The 11544-nt window shown below is 42.6% G+C and overlaps 2 protein-coding genes across 2 annotated transcripts; both read right to left on the minus strand.

Annotated features, from left to right (window-relative positions):
- Nucleotides 1-384: 384 nt before the first annotated feature.
- LOC112821039 (large ribosomal subunit protein uL15-like) lies at nucleotides 385-1255 on the minus strand. The gene has a single exon (XM_073896851.1). The coding sequence runs from the start codon at nucleotides 1241-1243 to the stop codon at nucleotides 797-799; it is 447 nt and encodes a 148-aa protein (XP_073752952.1). The 5' UTR covers nucleotides 1244-1255; the 3' UTR covers nucleotides 385-796.
- Nucleotides 1256-3426: 2171 nt separating this feature from the next.
- On the minus strand, nucleotides 3427-10139 carry IL1B (interleukin 1 beta). Its single transcript, XM_025868205.2, has 7 exons — nucleotides 10025-10139; nucleotides 9512-9576; nucleotides 8915-8966; nucleotides 7059-7263; nucleotides 6369-6533; nucleotides 5006-5136; nucleotides 3427-4262 (listed from the first exon to the last, which is right to left on the minus strand). Exons 2-7 carry the CDS (start codon nucleotides 9559-9561, stop codon nucleotides 4053-4055), a joined length of 813 nt encoding a protein of 270 aa, XP_025723990.1. The 5' UTR covers nucleotides 9562-9576; nucleotides 10025-10139; the 3' UTR covers nucleotides 3427-4052.
- Between the last annotated feature and the right edge of the window lie 1405 nt (nucleotides 10140-11544).

Below are 11544 nucleotides of genomic sequence, written 5' to 3' on the forward strand. Positions count from 1 at the left end.
TGATTAAAAAAATCAAACTGTAGATGGGGTGGCTGGGTGATGGACTTTGGGGAGGGTATGTGCTATGGTGAGCGCTATGAATTGTGTAAGACTGATGAATCACAGACCTGTACCCCTGAAACAAATAATACATTATATGTTAATAAAAAAAATCAAACTGTATAAAAAGTATCTAGAGAAATGTCTTGCTCCCACCATTGTTCCCTATATTTTATTCCCCATCCCCTCACAGCTACTTTTAAGTTTTCTTATATATCTTTCAGAATTTTTTTTTAAAGATTTTATTTATTTATTTGAGAGAGAGAGAATGAGAGATAGAGAGCACGAGAGGGGAGAGGATTAGAGGGAGAAGCAGACTCCCTGCCGAGCAGGGAGCCCGATGTGGGACTCGATCCCGGGACTCCAGGATCATGACCTGAGCCGAAGGCAGACGCTTAACCAACTGAGCCACCCAGGCGCCCTGTACTACAGTTAAAAAGTGTGTTCTCCCCCCTCATTGTAAATTCAGAATATACAATGCAAACTGGCCTTTCAACTACATGTGCTATCATTCTCACGTTATAAATGAAAATGTTCAAGTTAGGTACTGGGCCAAGTCCTCTAAGTGCTGGTGCTCTCCTTCACACTTTCTGAGGGGAGTTGGCAGAGGGTCTCAGGCCCTCATACCCTTACTCCTAGAATCTGTTAGGTGGGTTTCTGATGTACAGGTAAGGAGGTAGGGGTGCTAAAGCATTTACACCCAGACCAGAAGAGAAAAGCACTTGTTAGCATTTAATGAACGCCCTCAAACGCGGCTTCAAGCTGCTAGAACGCAGGCGCCCCCGACACCCTTAATCTTCTCCTCTGCGCTTCTACTGAAGAATTTGGCCTTCACGATGACAGGCTGTTTTGGGAGTTTTCCCTTTCCCAAAACTTTGTAGTAGCCCGATCGCACCACATCAATGATAGGAGCAGCTCCAGTCTTGTTTTTGGCAGCATTTACCCGTGTCTGCTCACTGACCAAGGTCCACAGTTTATCAAGGTTGACAGTGGGGCAGAAGCTCTGGTTCCTCTTTAAGTGGTAATGACTCATACCAACTTTTCCAAAGTATCCTGGGTTATATTTGTTGAAGTTGATCCTGTGGTGATGCATGCCACGAGCATTACCCCGGCCTCCTGGGTGCTTCCGGTGCTTGCCGATGCGGCCGTGGCCGTGGCTCACATGGCCCCGAAGTTTCTGGGTCTTCCTCAGTCTGGATGGCATGTCGGCAGCTCAGACAGAAAAACTTCTTTCAGAATTTTTGATATCAAATACAAACACATTGGAAAGTACTGTCTTATTTTCCCCCCTGCTCTTTGTTACATAAGTTAGTGCGCTATAAACACTGTCTGCCTCTTGCTCTTTTTTAGTTACCAGCATATCTTGGACAGGCTTCCATATTGGTATGGAATGCTTTCTGATTTTTTGAGAGAGGGAGGGAGGGGAAGAGAGAGAGAGAATATCTTAAACAGGCTCCATGCCCAATATGGGCTCTATCTCACAACCCTGAGATCATGACCTGAGCTGAAATCGAGTCAGACACTTAACGGACTGAACCACCCCTGTGCCCCTCTGATTCTTTTTCATAGCTGCATGGCATTCCATTGTATGGATGTCCCATAATTCATTTAGACAGACTCCCATTGATAGAGATTTGGGTTTTTTCCCCCAATCTTTTGCTTTTACAAGTTATGTGCAATGAATAAATTTGATCATGTGTCATTTCACATGGGTAGATATACATGGGATAAATCACCAGAAGTGAAATTGCTGGGCCAAAGGGGATGTTCATTTGTAATTTTCATAGTTTTATCAAATTTTCCTCTGTAGGAGTTGTACCAATTTATATTCCCACCTATAATGGTTAAGAGTGGGGGTTTCCCCAGTTTTCCCAACAGAGTGTGTTGTTAAACTTTTGATTTTTGGTAATCTGATAGGAGAACATTGGTATCTCAAAGTACTCTTAATTCAATTTTCTTGTCCTAAGTAGTATTGAGCATGTTTTACTTTGTCCACGATCTAATGGTATTTCCTTTTCTGTGGACCGCCTGTTAATATATTGTTTGTTGGATTTTTCCCTGTTCATGTTTTTTCTAATGTTTTGAAGGAACCATTTATATATTAAACAAATTACCCCTTTGCCTGAGATATAGTTACAAATATTTTTTCCTTGGGTTGTTTTTGTGTTTTCACTTTGCTTCTGGTGACTTCTGCAATTCTGAAAGTTTACTCCTTACATCATTTATTATTCATTTTTTGCTCCATGCTTTTGATCATACTGGTCCCACTACTGAGAGTACCCTTTCCCTTCTTTTCTTTTTTTTTTAATTTAATTTTGTTATGTTATGTTAGTCACCATACATTATATCATTAGTTTTTGATGTAGTGTTCCGTGATTCATTGTTTGTGTATAACACCCAGTGCTCCATTCAATACGTGCCCTCCTTAATACCCATCACCAGGCTAACCCATCCTCCCACCCCCTCCCCTCTAGAACCCTCAGTTTGTTTCTCAGAGTCCATAGTCTCTCATGGTTCATCTCCCCCTCTGATTTCTCCCCCTTCATTTTTCCCTTCCTACTATCTTCTTTTTATTTTTTTAAACATATAATGTATTATTTGTTTCAGAGGTGCAGGTCTGTGATTCATCACTCCTGCTCATTCTTTTAGGTCTGACTCATATGTCGTCCTCCTTAACCCTCTGTCCTTCACAGTAGATGTTGTCCTCCTGGCTGCTCCTTTCATATTTTATCTTACCTCTGTTTGCCACATTGCCTTATTTTTGCTTGTATCTATCTGCCTCTCCCATCTAACTAGGAATGCCTTACCTGTCTTGTTTCTGTACTCCCAGCTCCTAGTACATAGGATTTACTTAATAAATGTTTGTTGAATAAATGAGTAGAGAAATTGTTGACAGTGGTTACCACTTCATCCCTTACTTCAGCTGATCCTATTTTTCAGATGAAACTTGTGTACCAAATATCTTTTGTGGAGAAACAGAAATGAAGGGGAGGGATAGGTAGGCTTGTCTTTGCTGGTTAGTGATGTTCCTAGGTATTTTGCCACACTCAGTGATGAGGAGTGGCCTTCCAGCTTCCCAAGGAGAACTCTCATGGCTCCATTTATCTTTATTTTTTTAAGATTTTTTTAAAAAATTTATTCATTTGAGACACAGAGACACACACAGAGAGAGAGCATGAGTAGGGGGAGAGGCAGAGGGAGAGGGAGGAGCAGGCTCCCTGCTGAGCCAGGAGCCCGTTGTGGGGTCCTGGGATCGTGGGGTCCTGGGATCGTGACCCGAGCTGAAGGCAGATGCCTAACCATCTGAGCCACCCAGGCGCCCCTACATTTATCCTTACTCCTCTGTGTCAGATCCAAGAAAAGGCAATTACCACATGGAAAAAAAAATGTTTTTTTCAGTGAAATTTATTTCAGAATCATTGAAGCAGTGTGGTCATACTTAATCATTCATAAATATTCCTATTTAAACAATCTGAGCTTATACATTTTTCAGCCTTGGTGAAAGGACTTGATATAAAGATGGCACATTAGTGCAAATTAAATTCATTTCATAGCTATTAAAGAGTGGGCTCTTTCACAGACACTGATGCTTCTTGGCCCTCTTGACTTAAATTAAATAGAATAACCCACCAATAAATAAATAAATAAATAAATAGTTAAGTGGTTGTTCATCAGAAGCTGGGCACAAAGGACAGAGGGTTTGTTTGAACCTAAGGTGTAATGGCCTGTCAGGCTGGCTTCGAGTGAGTAGAAGAGATGAGAGGGACCTGACTCAGCAGAGGGGGTCTGAGGATTGGCCCTGGGAAGAGGGGGTTATTCCACCTGGTTGGTAGGCAGGAGGTCTTCTTAGCAGTGATATAGGGAAGGCAGCTGTGCACCGATTAGATAATGAAGTGAAGTGTGCACTGATTAGATAGTGAAGTTCTCCTTGAGGCCATGTTTAAACCCTTCTATTCCCCTTCCACTAGCACTAAGGGTTACTCAGCACTTGTGGACTCTCTGGGTACAGGTCGCTAGGAAGAGGGTTCCATGGTGAAGTCAGTTATATCCTGACCACCTTTGGTATTTCCCAAGAAGACAGGCATTGCTTCTGCTTTAGAGGTGCTGATATACCAGTTGGGGAACTGGGAAGATTCAAATTCCAAGGTTTCCTTGATTTCTGTCTTGTTGAAGACAAATCGCTTTTCCATCTTCTTCTTTGGGTAAACTCTGGGGTCTAACATCTGCAGCAAAACATAAATAAGAATTTTTATGAGGGAAGGGACAAAGACACTCTGGTGGTTATTCTCTGGTTCAGCTAGAGAGGAAACTGATGAGTCGTAGGACCAGGATCCAGACTCCTGATTTATCTTTGTGACCCCAACTTTCTGTGTAGTGACTGAAAGAGCTCTTACTCTTTTCTGAAACTTAGTATCAAATGGTAGGGAGCATAATATAGGTGGGAATTTTATTAAAAAGTGAAAATTGGATTAAAACTAGGAGTAGCTAGTTTCCAGGGACTTTTGCTGTATTTTTCCTTATGGCCCTGGCTAGAATGACTTCAACTTAGAAATGAAACTTTTGTTGGGAAAGCTGGTTGGGGGTGGGGTAGGGTGGAGGGTGATTTTGGGAGTGGAGGAGATGACAGGTGACAGCTCCCTTGATTAATTTCCCAAAGTGTCATTTATCAAATGGAGTAACCCTAACAATGTTATAATCCTTCTAACCCTAACATTGTATCATCTGTTGGGTGGTAACAATGGCAGGACATAATAATATCAGCAAAATGACTTAATTTTCTGTGGTGGGAGTGGAAGTTGCATACATCTAACAATTACATTAAATTTATTTACATTTATGCAAAATTATCAAGTAGCTCTGCTCCCAGATTTCCTGGGGAGGAAAAGGTGGTTGTCTTGGAAGTAAGTGAGGCCTAATGGTGTTTGAGAGGAGCCTGGGAAGCCTTCAGCCGCTGGTACTCACTTACCTCTAGCTGCAGGGTGGGCTTCCCATCTTTCATCACACAGGACAGGTACAGATTCTTTTCTTTGATGCACAAGGCCACAGGTATCTTGTTACTATTTTCATCCCCTTGCACAAAGCTCATGCGGAACACCGCTAGAGAAAGAAAAGGGGCCTTGTGGTCAGGAATACACAGCAGTGCAGAGTTGGCCCAACCACTGGACCCCAAGCCCAGGACTCATACAATTAGCATCTTCTGTGGGAACCCACACTGACGTTCTCATGGCCCAACAGATGGGATAACTTGGCTTCCCACAGACAATAAGCAGGGTTAGTTGGTTGATTCTTTTCTCCAAAGAAGGTCTGGGGGTTTCTTAGAGCCTCATCACAGTGGCAGTGAAGAATTAGGGAGTCTAAGTTTTGAAAATGGAAGGAAGGAAGCCATTTTGTGACTGGCCAGTGGTGTCCCCATCCAAATGAGCAAACCCATTTGATCAACGTGAAAGGCAAGAAAAGAGGTAGATCAGGGCTCCCAAAAGAAAACAGGCACAAATCTGTTTCAGACACATGGAACAAGTGGGAAGAACTTGGGAGAGGGGACGCTTAGCTGGAAAAAGTGGCTCCAAAGAGACACTCATTTTAATCTTCTTTAGTCACAGCCATCTCATTTGTGGGCCTTTAGGTCATGCTCACAACCCAGTTCTAAAGAAATAGGTTTGTCCTGGCCTGGCTAAGATGCCTCTCTCCAAGTTCAGCAGCCTTGGAAGAGAACAGGCTGCTCCTTTCAGCTGCTCCCTTGGCTGTGCTCCTGCATACAGGGTTCAGTGGCAAGGTGCCAGGCAGATTTCCACAAGTAATTGGCTCTCCAGACTTGAAACATTTGCTAGTTACAATACAGAGAGATAAGTTCCTGCTTGTCAGTAAAATTTCCCTATAAGGAGCCATCTGGTATTGGGCGGGCAGGATGTTAGGGTTAAGGGGGCAGGGTTGGGAATAAGGATGGACACATTATCTGTTTGCCACTCTAGTTTCAACCTCAAGAACAGGAAAAAGGAACCCACAGGCAGTTAGGTCATGTCCATCAAATGACCCCTTTCTAATGGAAGCATTGACATTGCACTATCATTCAAAGACTCGGCTAGACAATGGTCCTGGGTGTGCTTGAGCATTTTAATTTCTCAGAGTCTCATCTCTTGTTGAAAAGTGAACACACTAAGGGAATCAATCTGGTGTTATTGCTAGGACCAAAATAAAAAGTTTACATGTTCATTATTATATGTTTTTTCATTTATGTTCATAATTTGCCTTATTGTTCTACTTTGTTAAAAATGTGGAGAATTAGCAAGCAGCCAGGAGGCCAAGAAAGGAATCAAGATGTCCCCAGTTACCTTGTTGGTTCACACTACTCCCATTGAGGTGGAGAGCCCGAAGCTCACATGAGTTATACAGCACCAGGGATTTTTGGCTTATGTCCCGGAATTTGCAGTCCAGCGATTGCAGGGGTGCATCACACACAAAGGCATCATCATCATACACTTCACAGACGATGGGTTCTGAAATATGGAGCATATATGTTGTTTAGGAAGAAAATTGGAAGGGCAGGCCAGATGATAGAAGGTATCAGAATTTGTTTTTTTGGAGGCTATCTGAGCATGCACAGCTGGAGTTTGATTATAACAATTGTGGGGAGAGGGTGGGGTGTGTGAGAACACTGGACCTGGCACCATAAGATGTGGATTCAGGCTTGCTGTGGACTAGGAATAGAGCTACTCACATAAAATGGCAATGGCAGTAACACTAGCCCAACTAGGACGTTGTAAGACTTGCGGGAGGTAATGCAAGTGAAAGCCTGAGACTGGTGGAGTGACTGGCAAATGTGAGTAGTTATTAAGGTCTTATTTTAAGAATAGTGTCAACTAAAGAGATAACTCATTTGGTTTCTAGGCTCCTCTGTTTTTTCTCTCAATAGTAGGCCTTCTACTTTTTTAAAAGGCTTCAGCTTCAGGGTAGTTTAGTTGACTGTTGAGTTATGGACTCTGAGAAGCAAATGACCAGAGATCTCCTATCTCAGTAAATACCTTCTTCAAAGATGCAGCAAAAGATGTTCTTCAGGTCATCATCCTGGAGGGGCTGTGAGCAAGGTAAAGATACCTTCTTCAGCTTCTCCAAAGCCACAACGACCGACACGAAATGCTTCAGACTCTTGTTATGGAGCTGGTGGGAGATGTGTAGCTGGATGCCCTCATCTTCCAGAGAGCTGTTGTTCAGGTCTTGGAAGCAGCACTGTGGAGAGACCAAGGAAGAGTGTGTTAAGATGGTTGGGCCAGAGAACTGTTTTTACATCAGAGAGGCCAAAGGGGCTTGGAGATAACCGAGCTTCTAATGTTAAACTGTCTTCTCTCTGAAGCCCAGAGAGGTTCAGTGGTTTATCCAAGGGCACGTGGCAAGTTAGAGGCAGACCCAAAACCAGAATTGTGGGCTTTCTGGTGGCCTATATGGTATTCTTCTAGAATAAAACCCATGTCTACCTCATTTATCTTTTTTATACACTGCTCCACCTAACCATAAATTTATACCTTCTTGCCCTTTGTGTCTTTTTGTATCTCTAATGCTTTAACACTATGTATTTAATTCTTCATGGCAATGATGATCATAACATTTTCCATTCATCTATGTTCATTCAACAAGTTTTTAAGTATTCTATACAAGTTCCCTGTTTTTTTTCTAAACACTGTCTTATAAGCATTCTACAAATACTTTAAAAGTGTTTACTATCTGTGAAATACGTTCCCACTTTCCTGTTATTCAGAGAAACTGTGTAACTGTATGAAGGCTTAAGTTAGGTTGCCCTGGTAGCATGATAATGGTTTGAACTCTCAAAGGACGGTTAAAGAGGCCTCTAATGGCACAGAGGAAAGCTGAGTGTGACAGAAGTTCCTGCCCAGAGCTGAGGCTCCAGATTAGAGTGAGCCAGGCTGCTGGAAGGAGCTGTGGAGGTAAAGGCCAGACAGAGAAGCCACACACTCCACCCAGGGCTGGAGTAAGCCAGTGGCTGGTTTTAAAACATTTAAAGAAATGTGCTTTTTACAAGAGTAGGGACTAGATTATTAGGCTGGGGGAGGCTGCCAAGAATTGGGAAAAGAAAAAAAAAGTCAGAGAAAAGTAGCTGCTTGCTAATCTGTCTGACTGACCTAGCTGGGTTGATGGCTGTACCATATTGGAAAGTCATCAGGCCTCATACAGAAGAGAAGGGACAGCTCTAATGTTAAAATGGCTCCCAGTAAGGTTGAGAGTCAGAGAGAAACACCCATTTCCAGGGATAAACTTAGCTACCACTGACAATATTTCAGAATTGAATGTTACAGGATGCCAGGAGCTCAAAGATCATCTAGTTCATTCCCTTTATTTTTCAGAGGCCCAGGGGGTGAAGTGGCTTGTTTGAGGTCAAACAGCAAGTGAATGAATTTCTTTCAACTCGTAATTCATCTTTTTGTTTATATCATCCACATCTTATTGTCATAAGCTCCACCCCAGGGAGGAAAAACTATTCTACCTTTAAAGAGGAGCAGGCATATGTTAATTCCCAAGGACTTAAGTGATTTATGTAGGCAGAGCCCTCTCCTAAAAGGAAAATCAAATTTGCATTGCAGCCTTGTCTGCCTTCCTAGCAAGACACAGCAGACTTTATCACCACTGCCATTCCTCCTTGCCTTCCGCAAGCATAGCCATCATCACCAAGCCTTAGTGAGTGATGGTGGGAATGGTATAGTGACCAAGTCAGCATGCAGTGCCACCTGTGTCTCTCTTGCTGGAAGAGGTAAAAGTCCTTCCATCACAAAATACCATGGAAACAAGGGGGCCTAGAACCCTTTTCCTGGAGGCTCTCCCATGTCAGAATCTCACCAGGAGTTATGAGCTAAGCCCATGGTCTCACCTTCATCTTTCTGGGGCCATCAGCCTCAAAAAATAGGTCATTCTCGTTGTCACTGTAATAAAAACAGAGAGATTGCTCAAGTATGTCTCCCAGACAAGTTTTCTTTCTTTTTTTTTTAATTCCCTGCAAACAGTCTTCATTATTAATAGGAAACTGCAAATGGTATGTCCCTTAAAGTTGCTGAAAGCTGCTGGCAAGTTTTGTGGCAATATACATGGAATGGCACAGGAGGCAGGGCAGATATCCTGGGTACTCCCTGTTGGATCCTGAGACCTAACTTCCACCCACTCCACATCTGAGCTTTTCCTCTCTCTCAAGCCAAAATTTGCCAAGAGGTCCCCTGTATTGTGTACTTTGAATCTTTTTTCCTATTTGCCATCTGCAGGAAGCCCCTGCAGCAACAGCATCTGGATGGCCTGTGGGTCCAAAGGCTGGACTTGCAGTGGGAAATCAGTCTTTAAACTAGGTTAACTTGGAGCCATGCTTGCCACGGGAAGAGGCAGTTTGGGGGACAAATCTGGTCTCCAAGCACAGATAACACTCCGCTCTTGAAAGAGGAGTGCAGCTCACATTGCTGGTCTCACTGTCCCCACTGACCTGTAGTAGTAAGACATCATTTCACTGGTGGGTTCAGGTACTGTTGCCATGGCTGCTTCAGAAACCTGTGTAAAGAGGAGAAAATGAGCGACTCCTGCCATGCCAGTCTCCATGAGAGCTGCCTTCATATGTGATTTTCCCTTAGCACCTGGCACATGGCAGGCATGTAAAGGAACAATCTTTAAATGAGTGAGTGAATGTATGAAAGAGCCTTCCTTTGGGTCCAGAGGAAACATTTGCTAAACCAAACCCAAACCAGGAGTGTTATTTGTTAGATGTGGAGCAGAGACTTTGACACTGATCTCTCAGATGTCTGCTGCTACATAAGCAATACTCATTCCCAGAATATTTCACGAATCATAGCCATAATACATGTGGCATTTTTGTAAAAAGCCCAGCTCTCGGGCAGAGAGGAAGGGAGAGAGGGAGGGAGGGAGAGAGAGACAGAGACAGAGAGAGACAGAGAGACTTGACTGGAACCTAGTCATAAAGAAGAGTTAGTTCAAGTTGTACCTGAGTAGTGAAGACTGGCTGGAGAGAATAGAATCCTGGAGTGGACCACTGTGCCTCGAAGAGCTATGCCATCTGCCAATCTCTACCTCACTTTTATGTTCTTAAAAGCAGAAGTAGAGAGCTGAAGAATTTCCCTTTTGGTTACTGATTTCACAACCAAATTAAAAAAAAAGGATCAGTGGGAACTTCTGGGGGAGGGTAAACTGAAATAATTGTCTAGTCCATGAAAGGGCCAGTGGTAGCAAATGATGACACATTTTTACAAATGTGTCATTATGCAAATATATATCATTTTTCTGACAACTGTTAACACAAATGATGTCAATATTAAAATATAGGGTTTTCCTAGATGAGAATACTATTTTAACTTAGGGTCTCTGGAACAAAATGGAGAACACACAGATACCTACACGAACAGGCTCCCTCACTCATGCATTGTACTTATATTTAGGAGCCTTCCCACTTGGAGATGGATTAAGGGGTATAAAGACAGTAACACTTTCAGTCTGAACTGAGGGTGCTGTTCTCTACTTTGGAAGTTCAAGGTTAATTACAGAAGCCTCTGGGGAGACAGGTGACCTCCTAGGATGGGACAGAAAATATATAGCTGTGCAGGCGTTCAGGCTCCTGTTGGGGCTGGGAGAACCTTGCGGATAAGCTCATTCAACCCTTTCAGACCAGGTGCTGGTGGTACCCTAGCCAGTTACACATGCTGTCTGTATCAATACTTGATGAATAGTGAATAAGCCCGGATTGAGAATGTATTTGAAAAGATTATGAATAATGATGTAGGAAAGAACATGAGGGTTCAAAGCCGATGGCCAAGAAAGAATTCTTGAGATGTCTTTGGTGCAAAAGGTGGTTTTATTAAAGCACCTTCTCCTATTCTGAAGTTGCCTTTTTGTTTTGTTGACTGTTTCTTTTGCTGTGCAGAAGCGGCTTACTGTGACATAGTCCCCCTTGTTTATTTTTGCTTTCGTTGCTTGTGCTTTTGGTGTCATATTAAAAAAACCATCGCCAAGACTAATGTCAAGGAGCTTTTCCCCTATGTTTTTTTGCAGGAGCTTTATAGTTTCAGGTCTTATTTTAAGTCTTTAATACATTTTGAGTTAGTTTTTGTAAGTGGTGCAAGATAGGCATCTCCAATTTCATTGTTTTGCATGTGAATATCCAGTTTTCCCAACACCACATATTAGAAAGACTATTTTTTTTCCATTGAGTATTCTTGACTCCCTTGTTAAATATTAGCTGACCATATATGCATGGGCTTATTTCTGGGCTCTCAATTCTGTTCCTTTGTTCTATGTGTCTGTTTTTATGCCGTTACTATACTGTTTTGATTATTATGGCTTTGCAGTTTCGTTTGAAATTAGGAAGTGTGATGTCTCCAGCTTTGTTTTTCTTTCTCAAGATTGCTTTGGCTATTTGGGGTCTTTGATTCCATACATATTTTAGGATTTTCTTTCTTTCCTTCTTTCCTTCCTTCCTTCCTTCCTTCCTTCCTTCCTTCCTTCCTTCCT

This window comes from Callorhinus ursinus, unplaced genomic scaffold (assembly GCF_003265705.2).
Source record: "Callorhinus ursinus isolate GAN/ISIS: 27379988/994484 unplaced genomic scaffold, GSC_fseal_2.0 scaffold10, whole genome shotgun sequence".
Lineage (NCBI taxonomy): Eukaryota > Metazoa > Chordata > Mammalia > Carnivora > Otariidae > Callorhinus > Callorhinus ursinus.

Bases quoted from the DNA above. Each gene is read 5' to 3' on its own strand.
- LOC112821039 (XM_073896851.1), bottom strand. From the start codon at position 1,243: ATGCCATCCAGACTGAGGAAGACCCAGAAACTTCGGGGCCATGTGAGC.
- IL1B (XM_025868205.2), bottom strand. From the start codon at position 9,561: ATGGCAACAGTACCTGAACCCACCAGTGAAATGATGTCTTACTACTAC. The intron at 6,534-7,058 runs GTATTTACTGAG...TCCATATTTCAG, and splicing joins TTGCTGCATCTTTGAAGAAG to AACCCATCGTCTGTGAAGTG. The intron at 4,263-5,005 runs GTAAGTGAGTAC...GTTTTGCTGCAG, and splicing joins AGCCCACCCTGCAGCTAGAG to ATGTTAGACCCCAGAGTTTA.